Source organism: Hemibagrus wyckioides, linkage group LG09, assembly GCF_019097595.1.
Source record: "Hemibagrus wyckioides isolate EC202008001 linkage group LG09, SWU_Hwy_1.0, whole genome shotgun sequence".
NCBI classification, from domain to species: domain Eukaryota; kingdom Metazoa; phylum Chordata; class Actinopteri; order Siluriformes; family Bagridae; genus Hemibagrus; species Hemibagrus wyckioides.
The window spans coordinates 2,841,745-2,866,711 of record NC_080718.1 but is presented as its reverse complement, the minus strand read 5'-3'; the positions used below and the strand labels follow the sequence as shown (position 1 = coordinate 2,866,711).

Genomic DNA, 24,967 nt, shown 5'->3' with positions numbered 1-24,967 from the left:
GTTATTGATGAAAAAATAGAGAAATGTAGAATTTTCTTATAAAATGTAGTGTGGAAATTACAGTAAAGAAGGTTGCCATTTTTTCCTCTTAGAGCTTGAAGGTTATGTGGAAAAAACCCAATGCAATATAAACTAAATATACTTATTTAAGTGTTTATGTGTCTATAGACTATATTGCCAGTTTAAAGGGAATATTTTATTTTTATTAGAATATTTCTTTTAACTCAATAATTAGCTAGTAGCATTTTTTTCTTTTTAGGTCTTGTTAGCCTAGCCCTACATGGGATTCACAGGAAGCTGAATGTTGGTGTCATCTTTGACAGAATTTTTACAAAAATGCTGTCAGCATTGACGTCTCTAATGATTAATACACGTATAATTCCTCAGAAAAGATGACAAAAGACAATTTTTTTCATGATCATGATCATTTATAGAAACATTTTGGAGTTGACGTGCGTTTATAAGTGTTGTAGTAACGCATTATGGCCACTAGGTCATGCTCTACGCCACATCATTAATTCAGTGTTTGTCAAAATAAAGGTCATGATTATAAATTATTATAATCAAAATGAAATAGATAGATAGATAGATAGATAGATAGATAGATAGATAGATAGATAGATAGATAGATAGATAGACTATATTGCCAAAAGTTTTGGGACACTCCTCCATGTGGTTGAATTCAGGTGTTGTTTTTCAGGGGTTGGGATTGGCCCCTTAGTTCCAGTGAAAGTGTGGAGGAACTTGACTGGCCTGCACAAAGGTACCTCAACCTGATAGAACACCTTTGGGATGAATTAGAGCAGAGACTGCGAGCCAGACCAAAACTGGGACATCTGCCTTTACGTGCACATGAATGTAATATGGAGTTGTCCCGCCCTTTGCAGCTATAACAGCTTCAACTTTTCTGGGAAGGCTGTCCACAAAGTTTAGGAGTGTGTTTATGGGAATTTTTGATCATTCCTCTAGAAGCGCATTTGTGAGGTCAGGCACTGATGCTGGACGAGAAGGTCTGGCTCACAGTCTCCGCTCTAATTCATCCCAAAGGTGTTCTATGGGGTTGAAGTCAGGACTCTGTGCAGGTCAGTCAAGTTCCTCCACACCAAACTCACTCTTCCATGTCTATATGGACCTTGCTTTGTGCACTGGTGTGCAGTCATGTTGGAACAGGAAGGGGTCATCCCTAAACTGTTCCCACAGAGTTGGGAGCATGAAATTGTCCAAAATGTCTTGGTATGAAGCTGAAGTTAGATAGATAGATAGATAGATAGATAGATAGATAGACAGCATTACTGTAAACTGATTTTTTGAATTATTTTGACGGGAAGATTTTTATTTATTTATTTACGTTGTTGTTTGCAACAGTCCTGAACTGTGTACATTTTGTATGTTCAGAAATTGTATTTTCATATTTTTGAGCCGAATGTTTTTGGCAAAATCTTCGACTTTGTCTAATAAAGCTACAGCCATCTCCAAGAACTAGCGCAAAGCCTGGTACAACAACCTGCATCATCCAGTCCACCAGAGGGCAGTAAAACTCCTTTATGGAAACTGTTTCAAATCAAAGAAGAAGAAACCCGCTCCGGGTCTAACTAACAGCCGCCATCTTGGAGAGAAGACTTAGGCGGTCTATTCAAAACGGAAGCGTCTCTGTTGTTGATTAGTTCCTGGTATGGATTATAGCAAAGACTGCATTCAAACGTAAAACTATAAACGTATTTCAAAATAAATCGTTTAATCTGCGCACTGGTTGTTGACGATCTACTGCGAATTAAATATGATGTGCTAACCTGCTAGCAGAATACAGGAAATAAACAATACGTCGGAGGTTGCCAGATTGGTGTTGTTGCCTGGTTGAATTGTATGCCAGTTTGTTTACTTTTTCGTTTCGTTTTTGCGTTCGATTAATCATGTCAGTGCTAAATATGTAACTGCGGGAAGTGAATGCTTACGTGAGATGTTGAAGAAAATCCCAAATGTTACGTTGAAATTATTATCGATATCGAAGTTTGAATTTTTGCACTAGGGGGTTTCTTAGGATAACCTGGCAACCCTGGTAACTACGCAAGTGATTTAACTGTCAAGTCCAGCTTGGACAATAGAGTTTCTGAAACGTTGGCATGTGATTTTAACAAACAATTATCAGGTATATCCTGTACATCAATCCTCTTAATGTATGTTTACACCAGTTAGATATCAGCCACGAAGAAGCTTAACTAGTGCTACGGCGGATTAGCTACGTTTCAGGTTCCTTTGCGTGTTGCACAGTTGATTTGACTCTGATCACAATCACCAGAATAATACTGGAGCATGAAACGAAAAAGCACAAAAGTGAGTCGACTGAGTCCTAATGAAGAGGCACAACTGGTCCGAGAGGAACTGCAGAGAAGAAGAAAACTGAGATTACAGCAAGTGAGTTCAAACCCCAGTGCTGGGCCCCTGAGCAAGGCCCTTAACCCTTAATTGCTCAGTTGTATAAAATGCCACCATTTGTAAGTCGCTCTGGATAAGAGACGCCAGAAAGCTTAAATGATGGTATAATAAACCATGCTTTTATTTTGGAATTAAAGGTACGGGAACAAGAGCGCTCGATTGCTCTGCACCTGCGGCGTGAAGTGCAGGAGAGGAGAGAGAGAGAGCTGCAGAGTCTCGCCACAGCGCTCAGGGATGAGTGGCAGAAACAGAGAGGAGAGAGAATACAAACCCTGGAGAAACTCTACAAGGAAAACCTCAGAGATTTGGGCCAGGGGCAGCGCAGTGCCAAAGAAAATGTAAGCACTTCCAGTGGTCTTCAAACCTAACATTGATCTAAGAGATCATCTGTTGCAAGTGTGGGTTCTTAAGTCAAATAGTGTTTGTTATGCAGGGTTAAAGTGAGGATTAAAACACAGTGGAGCATTCTGTCAGTGCACAGTATGTTTCAGAGTAGACTGTGTTTCTGTTGTTTTCCCCTGTGCAAGCCTGTCATCAGGAATTTTTAGATGTTTGATTTTAAAAGTGATAAACCTGTGGACAGGAGCCGAACCGAGAAGCTCTGGCTCTGAAAAGGGAACAGAATGACCTGCGAGCTGCAGAGAGGCATCAGAAGGCTCTTCAGAGTCTCATCACCCAAAGACAGGCTGACACGGAGCAACGAAATCGGTAAGATATTTATGTAGACTAGGGGCTTGATGAGAAGACTGTTTAAACCCACATTATATATATATATATATATATATATATATATATATATATATATATATATATATATATATATATATATCTCCAAGGAGCAGAAAAGGTGCTGGTGGCACTTGGGTATTTATTTCGCTGTCTAGAGAAGTTAGGTAGAAGAAGAAGATAGAGCTCATCATAAAACAGAAACATACATCTCAGAGAGGCACACGTCACAATTCTTGCCAGCATTTTGTTTTGTAAGATTTGAGACAAATAGATAGATAGACAACTGAAATAGGTAGCGATGGATGGATAGATAGACAACTGAAATAGATAGCAATGGATGGATAGAAAGACAACTGTAATAGTTACAGATAGATGGGTAAGTGAACACAATTTTTAGTAGACAGACTGATGGACAGACAGATAACTAAACTAGATAGAGATGGATGGATGGATAACTGAACATCAAAATTTTTGATGGATTGATGGATAGATTGACAACTGAACTAGATAGATAGATAGATAGATAGATAGATAGATAGATGGGTGGACAGATGGATGGACAGGTGGATAGATAGGTGGATAGATGGATAACTGAACATCACAATTTTTGGTAGCTGTATGGATTAATGGATAGATCGACAACTGAACTAGATGGATGGATGGAATTTTTCGTAGCTTGATGGATAGATAGATAGATAGATAGATAGATAGATAGATGATTAATAGACACATATAAATCTGTTCAGATTGTTGCAGCTTTTTTTCCATTAATGTGATTTGCAGTCCTGATTTAAAAAACAGCCTTATATTATATAACCGCACATATTCAGCCGATTTTTCTTTTCTTCTTCATTCATTTTCCATTCCCGTCTCTTTCACCTATTCACGTCACCAAGCTGTTTCTTTTTCTACCCACCATTGACACCCCGATTATGCAGCATGTCTTTTTCTGCCCATGACAGATGAGAGTGAAGCAGACTGTAATTTGTGTCCTGTGTGTTGAATAAAGCCTTGTTAATAGCAGCTGTTTCTGTGCACTGTTCTAACACAGACACATCGAAGCACGGAAGAAGGCTCTGATGGTGGAGAAGGAGAGGGCAGCAAAAATTGCCAGTCTTCCTCACTCTGCCCCGGACCCTATAGAGGTACAGCCTGAACAGTTCTCGAGTTTTTGATCAAAACCTCATGACTTTCACACTTAAGTCAGTATAGTTAATAGTTAATGCTGGGGGATTGTAAACGCCAGTAAACAGAATCATGAGGTATATTATTTAATGTTTCACATTTCACACACTGTACATTTCAAGCCAAATTATCTTTTCCTTTTTTTAAAGAGTGTTGCCATTCAGACTCCACTACAGCCCAAGGTATCCACAGTGCAGCATTACTCCATCACACACTACCACGTCCCAGAGACAGCAGTGGACAGAGAAGCGGATACAGCACAGGTACACACAGCTGCTTATGTTTCTGTAGTTGTGAGCAGTAATTGACAAACAAAATCCTTTTGTGCAGACATTTTGTTCTTTGCTGCGACTAGACACCTGCTTCATCAGAATGCTTCATTCTGCATCCAGTATAGAATTGGACAGTAGAAAAAAAAACAAACATCAAGTTTATCAGTTGGCCGAGCCAGATTTGGAGCTAAGTTGATTGTTTTTAGTTTGGTAATACATAAATAAAAAATAAAATAAATTAAAAAGCAGGAATATCTTGGCTGAGGGATTAAAATTGTTTTTAAAATCTTTTTTTTTGGTCATAAATACAGCAGTAAGAAAGATTGTATATATACATATATATATACACTATATTGCCAAAAGTATTCGCTCACCTGCCTTGACTCGCATATGAACTTAAGTGACATCCCATTCCTAATCCATAGGGTTCAATATGACATCGGTCCACCCTTTGCAGCTATAACAGCTTCAACTCTACTGGGAAGGCTGTCCACAAGGTTTAGGAGTGTGTTTATGGGAATTTTTGACCATTCTTCCAGAAGCGCATTTGTGAGGTCACACACTGATGTTGGACGAGAAGGCCTGGCTCTCAGTCTCCGCTCTAATTCATCCCAAAGGTGTTCTATCAGGTTGAGGTCAGGACTCTGTGCAGGCTAGTCAAGTTCATCCACACCAGACTCTGTCATCCATGTCTTTATGGACGTTGCTTTGGTCACTGGTGCACAGTCATGTTGGAAGAGGAAGGGGCCAGCTCCAAACTGTTCCCACAAAGTTGGGAGCATGGAATTGTCCAAAATGTCTTGGTATGCTGAAGCATTCAGAGTTCCTTTCACTGGAACTAAGGGGCCAAGCCCAGCTCCTGAAAAACAACCCCACACCATAATCCCCCCTCCACCAAACTTTACACTTGGCACAATGCAGTCAGACAAGTACCGTTCTCCTGGCAACCGCCAAACCCAGACTCGTCCATCAGATTGCCAGATGGAGAAGCGCGATTCGTCACTCCAGAGAACGCGTCTCCACTGCTCTAGAGTCCAGTGGCGGCGTGCTTTACACCACTGCATCCGACGCTTTGCATTGCACTTGGTGATGTATGGCTTGGATGCAGCTGCTCGGCCATGGAAACCCATTCCATGAAGCTCTCTGCGCACTGTTCTTGAGTTAATCTGAAGGCCACATGAAGTTTGGAGGTCTGTAGCGATTGACTCTGCAGAAAGTTGGCGACCTCTTCGCACTATGCGCCTCAGCATCCGCTGACCCCGCTCCGTCAGTTTACGTGGCCTACCACTTCGTGGCTGAGTTGCTGTCGTTCCCAAACACTTCCACGTTCTTATAATACAGCTGACAGTTGACTGTGGAATATTTAGGAGCGAGGAAATTTCACGACTGGATTTGTTGCACAGGTGGCATCCTATCACAGTTCCACACTGGAATTCACTGAGCTCCTGAGAGCGACCCATTCTTTCACAAATGTTTGTAAAAACAGTCTGCATGCCTAGGTGCTTGATTTTATACACCTGTGGCCATGGAAGTGATTAAAAACACCTGATTCTGATTATTTGGATGGGTGAGCGAATACTTTTGGCAATATAGTGTATATATCCATTTATATATATTTTCTATTCCCGCATGGTTAATGGTTCATATTCCTGCAGCTGCACGCTCAGGAGGCAGCAGTGTTGGAGACTCGGCGGTTGGAAGAGCTGGAGAAAGAAGAATCCCGTGAGAGGCAGGAGCAACTTGAGCGTGCACGGGTTAGAGGAAACCATGCACTTTGTAAGGAAAAAGGCATACAGGTGATTTAAGAGAGATGTATTCCTCTATAAATGGTTATATATGCTTATATATTCTCCTGATTTTTGATGTCCTGCAAAGTTTTTCTAATTAAAAACGTGTGTGTTGGTCAGGACAACGCCAGGTTGCTCTGCGAGTTGGAGCGGCTGCAGCAGGCTGAGCTGCAGCGGCGAAGGCATGTGGTGAATAGCATGCCGGCGCAGATCTTCCAACCGCTCTACAGACACGATGAACTAAGAACCGAGCAGCAGAGAGATCTGGAAAACGCCTTTCAGGACTTGTGCACTGAAGATAAAGGTAATTCCTCCAACACACGTTTCAAGCTGATTTGCGACAAAGTTCATTGCTATAAAAATAAATAATCGAGAAGGACTGGTAGCCAGGACCCATACCTAATTTTCCCTAATAAGTCATCTCCAATTTGGTATATTTTTCTTATGAAAATGAACTACACTTGTTGAAAAGTTTCAGTGTGGATTAAATTACCTTTAAATTTTACTCCAGAAAACATGATGTACTTTTACCACATTTTATTGACTCCATTTTTAAGGCACTTTTTTACATGGCAGATTATCAACTGCTGTTGGAGTCTGTATAAGATAAAATGCATAGGCAAAGTGTAGAAAAGAAATCCATAAACTTTGTCTAACTGATGATTTCGTTTTTTTTTCAGAGATCAGAGATGACCTGGTCCTGCAGATGGTGTCCGAGCCTCTTCCTCCTCCTGTTCCGTCTGCTAAAACCGACAGTACACCTGAATGTGACGTGGACCTGGATGTGACCCTCGAACCCAAGGAGACGCCATGTGAGGAGAAGGAAGAGAAAGACACAGGACCGGAGCCTGTTGCTTCTCAAAGTGAGGAAATTTTTTTGATCTTTCATTTAATAAATTGTTGAAATGATTTTGGTCTCATAACATTGCTCTGGAAATGTTTTAGGCTCCTCAGTGCCTGCAGAGGGTACTGGTAGAGTGGCTCTGAGGAGGCTCCTGAACCGCATCAGGACTCAGAGGGATCAGTGGAGCAGGAGAGATCTTGAAGACAGGCAAGGAGGAGTCCGAGTGGAGAACACCAGCAATGAAGATGGATCACCTAGCAACCTGGAATGGCAGCAAGCTTCTAGCCTGGAAGAAGGCACAGTTGATACATCCGTGGCAGAAAATAGTTAGTCTGCTTGTATTATCTCACCTGTATCTCTGTCTTTAGTTTGTTAGTGTTAACTTTTAAGCTGTTCGAGAATCTAGCTTTTTTTCCCCATCTTCTTCTCAGATTCCAAGATGAGTGAAGACTCCATTGTGGCTGGACCCATGCTTCAACCTGACCAGCAAATTACAGAAATGGACCAGAGAGTGAGGGTGAGTGATGGAGGGAAATTGTGCTTGTTGGAACGAGCAATGTGTTACACTATTCTGTTTTGTCCAGGAAGAAGAGCTGAAGAGGCAGCAAGAGGAACAGTTTGCCCTGCTCCAGGAGCTGGAGGAGAAACGGCGCAGTCTGGAGCTTCAGCTAGAGGAGGCACAGCTGGCTAGGCAGAGGCTACAGGATGCTGTACAGGTGCCTTCTGGGATACGTAGTGTACAGGAAACCCCGACACCACCGCAGGAAATGGTTCGTGAACCTTCACCTGAGGTGGGTTTGAAATTGAGGGCTGCAGTTTGAGGATGTTTGATAACTGTGCAAACTGGTTTCATTGTATTGATCATAGTGGTATTACTGGAAAATGATTGTGTTGTGTGATTAAGTGGAAAACGTTTGCTTATTTCTGACCAGGTGAATGTTTCAGATAGTATGCACATACAGAAACTCCAGCAATATCAGCAAAGACTCCTGAAGCAGAACCGGTTAGTGTGAATATCTGATGACGTGCACCATTTCTCTCCTACTTAGTTGTTCCTCAGCATTTTTCCAATCACACTGAACTTGTGAAAAAGTCATGGCTTTTATGTCTGTAGCATGTGTTACAAATTCTTTATTAAAAGCTGTGTTTGGTGTGTTTTAGAATTCACCGGAAGACTATTGATGAAGCTCGTCAGAGTCTTGAGGAATACAAGCAAATGTTGAAGATGCGCTATGCTCCTGTTGCCATGACAGCGGCACAAACGCTACCACCTTCTGAAGCCATTCACTCTTTTCCTCCTTTGCCTCATAGGACACTCTCAACTGCCGCCACACGCCTTTTAACCACTGACACCGAATCTCAAGTCTCTCGTGAGACACCAGCGGTGAACCTAAAGCAAACCCACAACAATATTGTACTTACAGACCCAGCTTTTCTCATTCAGCATCCTCTACCTAGTCCCAGCCTCACCCTGTCTACACACCCAGATACCCATGTAATGGAACAACCTGTCTCTGTGCCCATCAGTATCTCTCACTCAGTGCATGAGGATGGCTTGGCTTTGATTCCACAACCAGCAGCCAGCTCTTTATTAGACACAACACCTTCAGACGGTACTTTGGAGTGTCAAGACGTTCCTCTACTCCCCCCTGCTGTGTTTCTTGAATACATGCGAAGCAGGCGTTCTCAGGCACAGCCCACGCACCTGACTCCGATCTCTCAGCAGGGCACAAAAGATCCTGGTGTTGTGCTGCAGGAAGAGGTTGAGAACCGTGACCCATATTGGGACGCAGAAATGGAGAAAAATCAGCAGGTCAGAGATCGGATACGAAAACAAAGAGATGCCTTGCACTCAATACTTAGAGCACAGCATGCAAAGGTAACCAGGATTAAAGAAAAAAAAAAAACAAGTTTAGATATGTCTTGTGATCTTGAAATAATATTTCTGCTTTTGTGTCAGGAGCAGTCAGTCTCACTGGAAATTCATGACAGTGCTGTTATGGATGCTCCTGTGAAGACTTATGAGAGGAGTAATGAACCCCTCCTGGTCCCTACAACACCAAGTCACAGCCAACAATCTCTTCTGTTTGGGTCCAATGGTGAGTTGCTACGATATAGTGTATATTTATTTTTTTACATGTTTTTATTTTAGGTTTAATATGTACACCTAACTGTTACTTAACAGCTTCCTCCATCTCGTTGCCCATACTCTAACACAGCTCTTGGACTGATCCTGTATTTATTATTTCTTCAGCAAATTCTGGATCTACAAAACATTCTCCGTGCGAGTCAACAAGTGGTGGACATGTCAATCCACCGGTCTCTTGCCCACCGCGGACACTCCAGATCCTTCTGCATGACTTCGAGCAGCACAAACTCAGCACCATTGAGGAAGTGGATACTCCAGTTAATGTTACCATGGATACAGGTACACAGGACACAGTTCATACAGTTGTGTATTCCCATAAACACTTATTCTAAACAATCCTGTTATTTCAGAAGAGTAAATACTGATGTCTATGTCTGCTTTATTTCAGCTGCTGAGGTATGTGTGGAGAGTTCATCAACAGAGAACTCTGATTACTCTAGCTCCTGCAGCCTCTCTATGACTCCGCCCACCGTGGGCTCAGCGAGCAGTCGGGGGCCAAGCTCAGGGGTCACAAGTTCAGAGGATGGCACACGCAGACCCAGCAAACTGTCATGGAGAGAGATGCTACAGCTGGAATCAGCAGCTTCACATGCAGGTAAATAGTAATAGGTACAATTATAGCATAGTATCAATATTACCAGAATAACTTTGAAGCCCTTCTGCAAATGTGGGTTGTGTTCGTCAGTCTTCATTCTGATTTCATTCTTCAACATCAGACTCGACAGAGCAGCAGCAGGAAGAGGAGGTGAGTGTGTTATCTAGTTTTGTATCAGACCTTGTATGATTATTAGATAAATTTTGAGTATGTATTAATGTTTGAGAATAAATATGATGGTGCACTGAATTTACAGTAATGTAAATGTAGGTGTAGAAATAATATTTTCATAGCTACCCCTATAAGGTATTAATGAATAATTAGTATATGCTGTGATCATATGGTTCACGTGTGTGTTTAGGTGGAGCTGGTCTTACCACATAACGGAGCTTCTGGTATGCCAGATTTTCTTTCCTCGACCACCCTCTCAACAGGCAGCTACATCTCTAGCGAGCATGACCCCAACTTTAACATTACAGGTATGTTTGTGTTCTCGATCAAGTTTAATACAACAAAAAACCCTTACGCTTCCTTTGGATAAAGATTGTTTCTTGTGAAACCCCTAAATTGGTTGTGGTGCAATCGGTTGCAGTTAAACGTCACATTATTACACATGCAGAACTGTGTGTAATTAATGTGTCATGTGATCTCCATTTAAATACCTGTTAATGGGAACAATTCAGAGTTTGTTAGTGATTATACAAAACAACAAATGAACACCATAGGACTAGAAAGGCAGTGTTTAATATATTAATATCGAGACTTTGTTCTAGAGGACCAGCCTCGAAGGTACAGGCAACGAAGAGACCAATAACTCTCAACATGATGCTACAACCACCGTGCAAAAATGGTGGATGTATCAAAATATCGTGGAGATTTTTCCCCAAAAAGTCTTTAATTTTAATGATGTATCTTAGACAATGCACACAATTATTTATTCCTTTTCTCTCCATCTCAGATTCTTCTTTGTTCAGCAATGAGTTTCCTGCAAGGCCTGAAGCCTCTCTCACCTGCTCCAGCAGCAGTAACAGTCTACAGCACATCATTGATAAATACACTAAAGAGCTGGACATATCCCTCAGATCGGTTCAGACCGGTACAGGTAACCGAACACACCGATGTTATCTTGAGTAGGTTTGAGGTAAAGTTATATACATAGTTATATACACACATACAGCAACATAGGCCTGGATGGATCAAATCATGTTCTAAAGATGCTAATATGAAGAAACAAAAACAAGCAGGGAAATTTATTTTTCCCCATAATTTCCCATTCAAATCAGTGATTTGGCAATTATCACAGAGTACCCAGGTTTCCCTGGAGTCGCTTCCTATATTTTGTGAAAAGCAGAGTTTTTCTTTTCTTTTTCTGATTGTTGCTAGGCAACTACAAATAAAACCCTAATAACTTGTGTTGATAAAATGGTGTTTTGCCTGTGTTTGGTTTATGTGCTAGCCTCCTCAGATTTGTGCTTGTTTTATTTCCTGTAGGAGCCAGTGACTCTGCAGTAACAGCCCCAGACAGTGGGACCACAGCTTTAAGCTTCTATGCAGAGCAGAACACTGACATTGGAACACTTCCAACAGTACAACCTCCAATGCTTCCTTTACAGTGCAACCCAGAGGACAGCAATTCCCTGAATACCACCATGCAGGGTAAGAAAAGGCAAATCTTTTAGTACAGTACACTTAGTGTGTTAACAGACATTTATAATGACTCTTTTTTTTTTCTTGCATGAAATCAGATACCTTTCAGGCTCTTTCTCCTGAGATCACAAACAACAACATGACTGAATGTTCCATAACTCTGCAACATGCGTCGAATCCACCTGTCGAGAACTCTAACACTAACACAGAAACAACTGCCTCCGATTGGCTTGAATGTGGCCTTTCTCAACACCTCTCCACTACTGATGACCAGTCATCGTCATCGGGCTTTCCTCAGTGGGAATGGACGCTGGTAAATTTATAAAGATTTTTACCATGCTGTGGCGTTATGTTTTGGTTGCTTGTGAGTTTTTGGATGACGTCCTAGAAGTTTGATCACGAGATGCGCCTTCTTGAGAAGTTTTAGCACCTAAACCAGCACCTTGCAAGGTGATAGTTTCATAGTGTGCATGTTCTCCCTAGAATTTCCTCCCCTAGTCCGAAGACATGATCTTTAAATTGTCCGGAGTGTCTCAGTGATTATTCCTTGAGATCATCCAGGGTCCTTGTGCCCTGTGTCTCCTGTGATAGGCTCCAGGCTCCCTGTAACCCTATGTAGGATAAAAAGGAGAAATAATTCCCATTAGTGATGTCAGAATAAATAATCCTCAAAATTTGGTTTTAGTCCACTGAAATAAGTCTAATACAAGATAAAAGAATTATACTTTAAACTAATAAGCAGATTTTACATGTATAGTTAACATGCTGTGTAATTGTTCAAGTTTTTCTCTACAGTAAAGTCTTCAAGACAGGTGGAGTTATTTTAGATACTTGGTACATCGGTGCAGACTTGTTTTTAAGAATATATTTTTTGTCTCACAGCTAAAAACAATTAATTGACTAACCAACCAATGTTAGTTGACTGCATGTCCTATTCTATTATTTTACTCTACGCTTAATACATGAAGATAATTTCTCATTTGAATACTTCCTTGTACGCTCTGTGTAATCATATACTGTTTGCATTAACTTCGCAGGGGAGCAACGGCGGATTAAGGAATCTAGAAGCATCCGTCTCACATGAAGGTAAGAATAAGACAACTGAAGTATTTTGAGTCCTCTCTTAAGTCTGTAGTTTTGAGTTATTAAGATTTTAAGATTAACATTTCAGTTGCACCTCCAGCGTCCTGGGTTCGAGTCTCTCTCCCGCTCACTGTGTGTGTGGTGTTTGCATGTTCTCCCCGTGCTTGGTGGGTTTCCTCCGGGTGCCCCGGTTTCCTCCCACAGTCCAAAGACATGCTACTAGGCTGATTGGAGTCTCTAAATTGCCCGTAGTGTGTGAATGAGTGTGTGTGTGTGCCCTGCGATGGGTTGGCACTCCATCCAGGGTGTATCCTGCCTTGATGCCTGATGACCCCTGAGATAGGCACAGGCCCCCTGTGACCTGAGGATAGATCGGATAAGCAGTACAGACAATGAAATGGAAAAAAAAAAAATTCAATTGCAGGCTAGCTAATTTGTTTTGTCCACTTCATCACCACCACTTTTAGTCAAAACAAACCAATTCCTGTAGGTGTGTTGTCCTCTAGCTGTTGATAGTACTATTATAAATAGTACATTGTAGAGTCTGTACATTAAGTTATAAAACTGACCAAAATACAGATTGCTGAAGTACCTGTTATTTTACTCTGTATTAATAACTTTTAGTATTAAAAAAAAGGAGAAGGACGTGCATCCCAGAGCTAGATCCTGAAATGTTTTCCTCAAAAAACATCATTTCTTTACAACTGAAGAAAGAAAGACATGAACATCTCGGATGAGCAGGGGGTGAGGAAATTATCTGTAGATTTTTCTTCTGGAAGTGAACTTCTCCTTTAACCAAGCAAGACTGAGCCATATATCCAGCAGTGTTGACTGATGTGGGGAAGAATAGAGATCACTTATTCCTGAAACCAGATACATAATATGCGCATCGTTGTTGCTAGAGCCGAGTTATTCTTGTCTCTTTTTTAACAGTATCCAGCTTGCAGAACGCTAGTGAGGTGACGATTGGCACTCTTCCAGAAAAAAGCTTTGAGGAAACCGAGCTGTCTTCCAACAGGTAAATTTCTTTTAGTCCTAATTCTAGTAAATGTCACAAATCAGAATTTCATTTGATTGTTTTCTGGACGTAGAATTATTTAGTACTGAGCACATCCAACTTTGGGACCTTTATACAGGTCATGCAGCCAGTTGGAGGAAGTGAAGCACAGCCTCCAAGATGCTTGTACTAAGAGCCAAGAAAAAGCAAAAGAGTTCAGAATGGTAAGGAGCGGCTGTACTGTATATATAAATTTTCAACACTCACTATAGGGACAGAATACTTATATATTCTGTACAGAATACTGTACAGAATATATAAATATGATGTCTTTACTGTAAAAGCGAGAGTGCAACAGTTGATAATTCCTCGTTTGTACATTTAGCAGATGTATTATATTTTAATTTTAATCATTTTTCTTATCCATCTTCCCAACAGAAAACGCTGGAGAAACTAAGGGCCAAACGAAGATAATCCACATTCCTGTCTATTTTGTCTGATAAACACTTGAAGCGTATTTTTTAATGTTTGTCTTCCCCTGACACTTTTTAAAATGCATTTTAATTTATATATTAAAAGGTTCTACTTATCAAAATTGTGTGCTATCTGTCAAAACCCGTTCATCCGTGGATCCGGAGCCTATCTGGGGAACACTGAGGTAGAAAAACACTCTGGATGGGATGCCAGCTCGTCTCAAGGCAGCATGAATGCACACACCTTAGGGAAATTTAGACACATCTGTAAAAACAAATTCTATTAACTGTTACATAATAATAGATTTAGACTTTCTTTTCTTTTTTCCAAACTAAACTACACGCCTCACAAAGCTTAGGAGCTTCTTTTTTTTTTTTGAACCAAAACCGCTAGAAACATCATTTAACTCCTACTGAGCAAAAGCTTTAATGACATGAGATGATCAGTCTCAATAGGAGTAGTCTCTTCCATCTGTTAAAATGAGCATTTTAAGTTAACCAAGCATGCTATAACAAAGCATATAAACAATCATAACCTATCCTAACCCTAAAAATAAGCTTAAACAACAACATAACCAATAACATAACCCCAACAATATCTATAAACAACATAACATATCCATACAGAATAACATAACCAATAACATAAAGCTATCATGTCCATAAACAATAACATAACCTTTCATATCTATAAACAATAACATAACCCTAACAAAAATGATAAACAATAGCATAACCTAAAGTAACCAAAAACAATAACAGAACACAAGTAATAATAAGAAAACACAAATAACAGGAACTAACTTGAAACACATAAAATGTGTCTTATCTTTGTGTCGCCATTCTTTAAAAAAATATTAATCCATTTATGAAACACTGTTATCCAAAGCTACTTCCATTTATCTCATTCATACAACTGAGCAGTTGAGGGTTAAGGGCCTTGCTAAAGGGCCCAGCAGTGGCAGCTTGGTGGTCCAGCCTTCCAACCAGTAGGTCAACGTCTTCATCACTGAGATACAAACTGGTAAACTGCTGGGGTGGCAAGAAGAATCAAACACTTTGGCACATGCTGTTACTGGAAAATAACATGTAAACAGTAACTTCAGCCATCTTATAATTTTCTTATAACATTCACACCTCAGGAGTTTTATTCCTTACTTAAAATGAAGGCTATGTGTTCTATACTTAAACTTTTTTCTTTGCATATCCCATCCTTGAAGGGTTGGGGTCAGATTGCAGGGTCAGCCATGATGTGGCATCCCTTGAGCAGGGTGGGTTGGGGGCTTTGCTCAAGGGCCCAATGGTCGCTGCTGGGGCTCAAACTCTGATCTTCTGGTCAACGAACCAACACCTTAACCACTTGAGCTACCACCACCTGAAGTGATACCAGTGTACCAGGAGATGGCAGTGGTTCCTAGTAAATAAAAGCTTTTCCACTCTGCTGTGGGTCTCACAATGATAGTAATGATGACACAGTGATGTGCTAATACAATCTCTTTCCAGCCAACGTCCAGTTCAGCAAAAACAACGTCACAGACATCCTGCCAAACTAACAGTGTCCTGCAAGAAGTTAGTGTCCAAAGAATCCAGAGGGAATTTCAGGACTCGGAAAAAGTGATTTGTAGGAAATTAGATTATTCTGACAGGAATAAAGACGTTTCACATCAACAGATTGTAGCCCAGTGTGTGTGTGTGTGTGTGTGTATATATATATATATATATATATGTGTGTGTGTGTGTGTGTGTGTGTGAGGCTACAGTAGAGAGCATGTACGCAATGACAACCTGCCACTGCACATTTCTCTCGATCTTCTTCATAGCTTGTAGTCTATCACTTATTATAAAATGAGATGTCATTCATGTGCATGATGATGTTATGGGTGTAGATTTGTCCCCAAACGACAGACAGAGAAACAGGGTTTTACACTGAACTGGTTCCCAGCTTCATCATCCATTTTGGGCGAAGCAGGAACGCAAGGGGGGGAAATTGGATGTCAACTGTGTTTGTCACATTAATGGGAAACGTGTGATTGTGACAGACAGAAACTTGCTGCGCTGTGCTTCACTGCCTCCCTCTACATGCCAGAAGGAAGGAGAGAGAGAGAGAGAGAGAGAGAGAGAGAGCAAAAATAAGTCTTGAGGAAAAATATTCCTGATGAGTCTGAAGGAGTGTAGAAGGACCAAACACACACACACACCACTTTTCAACCCTAACATTCTTTCATTTCTGTTACCTCAACACAAACACCCCCTGCAAAATAGTTGGAACATTCCACAAGTCACATGTTCCCAAAAATCATGGACTCTCATTCATTTTTTTCTCTATTTAAAATATTGTTTTTGAGTAATTAATGGTACGGCCACTGTAGAGGTACAAAAGTCTTACCTAAACTATATTATGAAAGGATAATTATTGTTTTTAATAAATTATAAGAATGTCATAGCATGGATGCTAATTAGCCATATTTTGTGGATTTGCTAATTCTATGCTAAAAAAAAAAAAAAACAATAACAAAATTCAAATGCATTCCACACTGTTACCCATTCATGACCAAAATGTATAAGCAAAAGAAACTTTTATAGCCAGTGTAGTAAATTTTGGAGAAATGAAAGTTTTAGAATTACAACGAATAAATGGCAAGCTTGTTAGCTTCCTAGTTATCTAGCTGGCTAGTTAATGGTAGCTATGAACCTTTTGGCTCTCTAGCTTGCTGCTAACATTCAGTTGACGCTACAGGTGTGTCAGTTATTAAATTGTCGTCTCAATTTCGTTCTGCCTCTGAGGAAAATTTACCTTCAAAAACTACAGAATTTTATTTTGATTGCTGCTTGTATGATAGCAGGATGAGGGAAGAAAAAACAGCAAACACGCACCAGCACTGTCAGTCTTTCTACCTGAACCCTTAGGGATTAGTCTGAGGAAAATTAATATGAAACTAAGCTTCAACGTTTAAGCATCTAACCATCAGGAAAGGTTATTTTCTCAGTCAGCTTCACCAAATGATGGCTTTTATTGTGAGAAGATCAAGGCTTTACTTGGGTAATTATCCATATTTAAACATCATACAGTACGTTTTCGGTGAACACTATAATGGTCAGGGTTGCAGTGGATGCCAGAAACACTTGGTGTGAGGTGGGAGAATAGGCGAGGAAACTTGAGCGGTAATTGAGAGAACATTTGAGTCTCCGAACAGACAGTAACTCAAACTCAGGACCGAATCAAAGACCCTGGAGCTGTGAAGCGGCAACGAAATGAAAGCTCCATCAAGGTTCATTGCTGTGACCCCGGTTAATGAAGATGGATGAACGAGTTTTTCAGTGTGTATTTTACACGTTAAACATAATTTTATATAAATATATAAATGTGTCATCAGTGTAGTGGATGAAATGAGAGTCATATGGTTAAGGCAAGAGAAAACAGATGGGATTCAGTTGAGCCTATTTCACCAATGGCCTCTGTGTGTGTGTGTGTGTGTGTGTGTGTGAGGTCATCAGGGTTCCTAGTTCCACCTCCGCTTTGGACCAGATGGTACCATGAAGGAGGGCGGACCCCTGTGGCTGGTGACATCACCATGGAGACCGGTTTTTAGAGCAACATTCGTCCAACATGACTTCTTCCTCAAGAGGGCACTAGAAATACATAATCGTAATCGAAACCCTGCTCGATCTGTGTGTGTGGGTATATATTCTAACACACACACACACACACACAATAAAGGGATAAAATCTGAGCATTTTGGTTTTTATAGCCAAGAGCTATCATGTAAAGATGCATACATAGTATGGTGCATAAAGTAAAAAAGAGTTTTCTGAACTGGAATACGTTGCTATTTTGCACGGATCTCAAATAAATCCGAAGTAAATCTCATTCGAATCATTTTAAATCCCCTCTAAAAACTGAAAAATCACATTTCATTTTTTATTTCAATTCCACTGAAAGACATGCGTCCTACTACCTTACACACAAACTAATCTTTCGCCCAGATAAATATAAAATTGCAGAGAAATTCTAAAGATAATAATTACAACAGGAAAGGAGCACGTGCTTTGATGACCAGTTTCATCATCATCAGGGTTTCATCACCTGAGGTAAAAGTCACTGCGTTTAAGCTTCATCGTCTATTCGTTCTAATGAACTGTTCATGCTAACATCCTGTAGAAGGAATTGCTCGTTTATTCGTTCATTCATTCATTCATTCAGGCACTTGTGTTCCTTTGAATAAATTTCCTCTATTTTTCTGTTTTGTTTAAACATTTTAAAACTTCATCCCCTCCAGGATTTTGTGATTGCTGCAGCCAAAAATGTTTGATTTTGCTGAGGATTTTTTCAAAATTGTGTCATTTTAAAAAGTTTCTAAGAATATCTTGGAATTTGCTTGATTTTGCGTTCATTTCTGTGATTGTGAAATCCTGGAGGGACGGGACTGGTCATCTGTACAGAGTGTGTTAGCGATCTTCTCTGTATTAATGATGACGCAACTGGACGTTTTAAAGGACGGTGTCTAAATACAAGCTGAACCGGTTTATGTTTATGTTATGACACTGAGGTAAGACTGAAAAGTAACCTAAAGAATATTTTTTTACCATTAATTAGTGCAAATGTCTTTTTTCTTTTGCCTAAATTAAAATAAAATATTTATTTGTAATATCAATATTTAATTTGAAATATTAAAATTTACAATATATAATTAAATATATAGTATTTACTGTATGATTTCTTTAAGGGGAGAAGAAGCTCTACATATATATATATATATATATATATATATATATATATATATATATATTTATATTTATATTTATATTTATCCAAATTATTTTTCCGTTTGTTTTCCCAAATTCAGCCCCACATTTTTCTTTTCACACTCTGGTGGTGGTGCATTGAAAGGAAATTTAGCTATAGACAGAAAACGAGAAATTAGCATTTTCCCTGGCAGAAGGATTGTACGTTCACTTACAGCTGCATTCAAGCACATTCTGTTCTTTTTTACCTCTCTCTCTATTTCTCTGAATATTAGCTTCTTATTTCATATTCTCTGTTTTTCTTCACCCTCTGCCTGAGCTTTCCAGTAGCTCCTCTAAGCTCAGACTCTGAATGACTCCATTCACTACAGAGATTTCCTTCATCTCATATTGCCATGAATGATAAACGTGTGCAGCAAATCAACACATTTAACAAAGCAGAGGTCCATTTAATCATCACGGTTACCTAACTAGCATATAAGCATCTTTTACTATACAAAAAATTAACACTTTTGCTCATTTTAACGTCACATTCTCAAGCCTGCCAACACAGATAATGACCCAGATAATGATGAGATCATTTAGTGCAAAGTGATGAAAAATACTTCCTCGTCATAATCACCTGGTAAACACCTTCAGCACCTGTGTGAAGCACACATTAAATCAGGACTCAGGTGTTTTATGGCTATACAGGATGTCAAAAGACCTGCTGATAACACTGGAGATAAGTGTCTGAGCATCACCTGAGCATCACTGAGAGGCAGAAATAATTGAGTGTTCACTAGAACTGCAGAGTTTACAGTGAAATTCATGTGACAACACCACACCATCTATTTATTTTTAATTAATTATCTATTCAAATGACTGTTTGGTCAGAGTGGATCTTTGGAAGGCTGTACATGATGCCAGAGCACCACACACACATTCATTCACACTTACTGGAAAAGCCTTCTAGCTCAGGATCAAATCTGGGACCCTGGAGATTTAAAGCAGCAATGCTACTTCCTATGCCACCATGCAGGCAAATGGGTTACTGATCAAGGGTTTCAATCCCCAGCACTGCCATGCAGCCAGTGTTGGGCCCTTGAGCAAGGCCCTTAACCCTATCAACCAGAATGGTGTATCCTGCACCTCTGACCCTGCACTCTGATGCAAAGAAAATAATTTCACTGTGCTATAACGTGTGTGTGTGACAAAATAAAGGCTTCTTTCTTTTCTAAAATGTGCCGTTGTGAAAGAAATCTTTACTGTACCGAACTGTAACTGTCTGGCTATAACAGTTATACATGTAGTGCTCAACGTGAAGCTTGAAGTTTTCTCTTGGCTCGAACAAGTTTATATACGAATTGAGATCGACTTGCTCCGAGTACACCAATAAAAAGAGCAGTTTGCATTTCTTTTTCTTAGAGCTCTGCAATTAGAATTGCAATTGAAAAGAAAACACCACATTATGGGATGCCCCGTTAGGGAAATAGCTCTGCTTTAGCCTAGGCAGAGATCAAATAAAAGCTTGAAGCTAATAAATCAGCCTGGTTCAGAACTATTTACATTTTCTTCCCAAGATATGGAGTTTTGAGGGCATGGTGGCTTAGAGATTCGTTTGCAGTGTGTGCGCAGATATTTCAGTTTGTCCCCATGCTTTCAGGGGTTTCCTTCCCCAGTCCAAAGACATCCATTGTAGGCTGATTGGCATCTCTAAAATGTCTGTACTGTGTTTGGGATCGTGGCCTGTGATGGGTTTGTACCACGTCCAGGGATTCCTCTGAATTGTGCCCTGAATCCCCTGGAATAGGCTTCAGGTTCTCTGTGACCCTGTGTAGGATAAACAATACAGAAAATGGAATTTTGTATGTGACCTCCCGCCTCCTCAAAACATGATGGTTGGAAATTAGCTTTACTAGATTGCCCCTAAATGTGTATATGTGATTGTGTACTTGTGTGTGTAAGTGTGTGTGGTGGTGCCCAGGGTATATTGCAGATGAGCTCTGGTATAAAGTGGCTACTAAATATGACCAAATTAACCTAAATAAATCAAAAATGTCTGAAATTGTTATTACTATACTATAGTAGACTATATTGCCAAAAGTTTTGGGACATCTGCCTTTACATGCACATGAATGTATTAGAAGCTGTAACAGCTTCAGCAAGGCTTTCCACAAGGTTTGGGAGTGTGTTTATGGGAATCTTTGACCACTCCTCAAGAAGCACGTTTGTGAGGTCAGGCACTGATGATGGACGAGAAGGCCTGGCTCTCAGTCTCCCCTCTAATTCATCCCAAAGGTGTTCTATCAGGTTGAGGTCAGGACTCTGTTCAGGTCAGTCAAGTTCCTCCACACCAAACTCGCTTTATGGACCTTTCTTTGTGCACTGGTGTGCAGTCATGTCGGAACAGGAAGGGGTCATCCCCAAATTGTTCCCACAAAGTTAGGAGCATGAAATTGTCCAAAATGTCTTGGTATGCTGAAGCATTAAGAGTTCCTTTCACTGCAACTAAGGGGTCAAGCCCAACACCTGAATTCAATGATTTGGAGTGGTGTCCCAAAGCTTTTGGCAATATAGTGTATACTATACTATATTATATTAATTGTTATTACTAGACTCTGACTCTTTTGAGTAACATTTGTCCAATTTTGCAGCTTATCCAGTTTTCATGAAACCTACTTATGTGATAGTAAATATAAAAATAACACAATAGATTGCCTTATACAATATTACACAATACTCTGACAATTAAGGATGCACGCTGCACTGGCACACACAGATGGCCAAAATATTCAGTGTTGTCACAGGAACATGCCATTGTAGATGCGATTCTGGCAAACAGCACCAATAGCCTGCATTAAACATAAGATCAACTCGATTATGTAATATTTCTAAAAGAATCCCACTATTGTTCGAATCATGAAGGTCTGGTGACCTCTGAGAGCCCCTCTGGTAAATTCAGACCTGCCATCTCCAAAGAGGTATAATGAATAATAATTTGGAGACAAACATACAGGATATTTTTGAATATTGCGACCCAGATTTCTGTAAAGCTACTCTGTGTCTGTGTCTATTGTTAAAAGTGGTTTTCAAATAAAAGTAATTTACATCAGAAAGCACATCTGGATGCAGAAGGCTGATCTAAAATAAGGAGACACGGAGCAGTCATCAGTGAATACAGCAAGTATCATTGATGCACAATTACATGTACTTAATAACACATAGAGGGACATCAGCGCCGCATTTAATCCTTCAGTTGAATAATAAGCGAGACTATTCAGTGATTTCATGGCCATCAACATTTTAAATTTCTTTTAAGAATATATATCCAGTTTCTTCCAGTGTTTGTTTATTCACAATGGAAAATCGGCTCACATGCGTTCCAAAATACCGTTTTAATTAACCCTGACCTACTCAAAACGAATAAAAACAAAAACCTAGCTATGAATAGAGTTCACCTAATCAGCAGGCAAAAAAAAATAAAATAAAATAACCCGCTTGTGGCCTTAATAAGTTTGACAAAAACACAACACCCATCACACAACTGTCTTTTGTCCAAAAGTTTTTGGATGTCTGCTGTTACATGTTGCTATAACAGCTTCAACTCTTCTGAGAAATTTCAAAAATATCTGAAATTGTTATTACTATACTATAGTACACTATATTGCCAAAGGTTTTGGGACATCTGCCTTTACATGCACATGAATGTAATATGGAGTTGTCCCGCCCTTTGCAGCTGTAACAGCTTCAGCTCTTCTGAGGAAACTTTCCACAAGGTTTGGGAGTGTGTTTATGGGAATCTTTGACCATTCCTCTAGAAGTGCATTTGTGAGGTCAGGCACTGATGTTGGACGAGAAGGTCTGGCTCGCAGTCTCCGCTCTAATTCATCCCAAAGGTGTTCTATCAGGTTGAGGTCAGGACTCTGTTCAGGCCAGCCAAGTTCCTATTCACTAAACTCGCTCATCCATTTCTTTATGGACCTTGCTTTGTGTAGTCATTATTTACACTACTTTTATTATTTATTTGGATGAAACGAGGGACACTAATGTTCTTTGGGGTGGAGGCATGAGATTTATCGCATCTAATGGAAAAGCATGAAAGAATAAAATATTAACACTTGGTATATTTAAAATAAATATTACTGTTAGCACCACTAGTAAACTAGGTTAGCTAACCTTGGTAATGGTAACCATGGTTACATATAGCCCATGCTTTTTCCTTTATATTCCTTTATTTATTGTACCTCTTTCACAAGGGCTATGCATTCATATTCATATACTTTTAGATCAATTGGTACTGTTCTTCAGTTCTTTGGAGGGAACTCTTAAAGGATCTATGTATGTTATGTGTATAATCATGCTTCCCTATCAGAAAAAGTTCCAAGCAGAACAGTTCATTTGTCTATTAAACCATTAACATCCACGCACGGACACTGAACACAAGACTCATGCTAATGGGATGTTTTTGATGGGTCTCATTAAATTCAGGAAAAATGAGAAGCTGGTGCAAGAATAATAGAAACGAACTTGCCTCACAAATATCTCATGAACATCTCACGCAATATTAAATGTAACTCTAAATATTTAAAACTACAGATCAAGCTTTTTAATAATTATAATAATTGTAGAATAAGACATGCCTTTTCAAACGAGTAACCTAATTGATTCACTACAGAACTGTTGATTACTTTCCTTTAAGAGCACTCCTCCACAGCTTTTATTTTTCCATACTTAATACCTAAGCACATATTTAATCAAATATCTACTGAGATTTTTTTTTTTTTTTTACTCGCATACGACTATTAGGTCCTTTTTTAAAAGTACCACATTATCTCTCTCTAATCCTCATTATTGGTCTTTCACACATCTGAGCAGCTTGCTTATAATTCACCATTTGCTCATTCAAACCGTTTCCCAAAATTACAGGCGCAGGCTAATAAAGATGCTGTTAAGGGTTCGACAAGTCATTCGAGAGTTAAAGAGGCTTTGAGCTACAGAAACTGAAAGGTTTAAACAAAGTGCAAAGAAATCAGCTTGTGATTAGTTTGTTTACTTAGTGATTTGTTATGTACTGGATTGAGTTTATAAGGAAGTTGGGGGGAAGTCAAGATCCAAATGAAATGGAGAGTCAAGATTGAGACCAAAATCCATCAAGTCTTTTTTGTTTGTGCATTAGACCATGAATTAGTTTTTCTAGAAGAGGGAAACGTTCTTGTAAAACTTTGTGAATGTGAATAAAAAAACAACACAAACATTAATTTTTACAAACTCTAGGTCAAGACCAAGACCACATTTAGCAGTATTTAGAAAGAGAGCAATTCCTAAGAGCATACATTGTTAATAAACCTCAGACAAGTCCAAGTCCATACAAAAATCATCTCAAGATCAGACTCTAGTCTTACAACAGCCCTCTGCACATGACCCATTAGCTATTTGGCACATAATTTATATTTATGCACATTACTGAAAATGGCTTTAAATCAGTTTGCTCAAATCATTCCGTAACTCAAAGCACATTGCTTGAAGCCACACAATACCTCATACAAATAAGTGCCTTACAAAACTATTGGAACAACAAGGCCAATTCATTTGTTTGTGCAACACAACAAAGACATTTGGATCTGAGCTCAAAAGATGAATATGAGACAAGAGGTTAGGGTTTCAGCTTTTATTTCCTGGTAAAATATTTGTTAAAGAACATAAAACATAGAGCCTTTTGTATCAGACCACCTGACTGAGTTTTTAGTGAAGTCTTGAAGTGAAGTAAATAAGACTTAATATTTGATTGCATATCTTTTCTGCATCCATCTATCCATCGTTCTATTGTCTCTGTCCATCTGTCCATCCATCCATCTGTCTATCAATCCGTCCCTCAATCCATCCGTCCATCCATCCCTCCCTCTTCTCATTCCTCCATCCATCAATCTCTGCCAGCTAGGACCTCAGGGCAGTGAGGTCTGCTAGGCACCACTAAGGTGGTGGTAGCTTAAGTGGTTAAGGCTCTGGGTTGTTGACCAGAAAATTGGGGTTCAAGCTGCCAATGTTGGG

The 24,967-nt window shown here is 39.7% G+C and overlaps 1 protein-coding gene across 1 annotated transcript; it reads left to right on the top strand.

Moving 5' to 3' along the window:
- The first annotated feature begins 1,579 nt into the window (after window positions 1–1,579).
- cep295 (centrosomal protein 295) lies at window positions 1,580–14,316 on the top strand. Its single transcript, XM_058399782.1, has 25 exons — window positions 1,580–2,412; window positions 2,571–2,771; window positions 3,017–3,141; window positions 4,214–4,307; window positions 4,497–4,610; window positions 6,275–6,415; window positions 6,527–6,710; window positions 7,087–7,269; window positions 7,352–7,576; window positions 7,682–7,767; window positions 7,835–8,041; window positions 8,183–8,253; window positions 8,412–9,129; window positions 9,211–9,349; window positions 9,505–9,678; window positions 9,788–9,994; window positions 10,116–10,144; window positions 10,356–10,473; window positions 10,953–11,096; window positions 11,486–11,650; window positions 11,740–11,954; window positions 12,679–12,727; window positions 13,658–13,742; window positions 13,861–13,945; window positions 14,160–14,316. The coding sequence occupies exons 1-25, from the start codon at window positions 2,311–2,313 to the stop codon at window positions 14,193–14,195; spliced, it is 3,897 nt and encodes a 1,298-aa protein (XP_058255765.1). The 5' UTR covers window positions 1,580–2,310; the 3' UTR covers window positions 14,196–14,316.
- The last annotated feature ends 10,651 nt before the right edge of the window (window positions 14,317–24,967 follow it).

Coding starts and splice junctions, on each gene's coding strand:
- cep295 (XM_058399782.1), top strand. CDS start 2,311: ATGAAACGAAAAAGCACAAAAGTGAGTCGACTGAGTCCTAATGAAGAG. Junction 10,474..10,952: donor CCCCAACTTTAACATTACAG/GTATGTTTGTGT, acceptor TCTCCATCTCAG/ATTCTTCTTTGTTCAGCAAT. Junction 11,651..11,739: donor CCTGAATACCACCATGCAGG/GTAAGAAAAGGC, acceptor GCATGAAATCAG/ATACCTTTCAGGCTCTTTCT.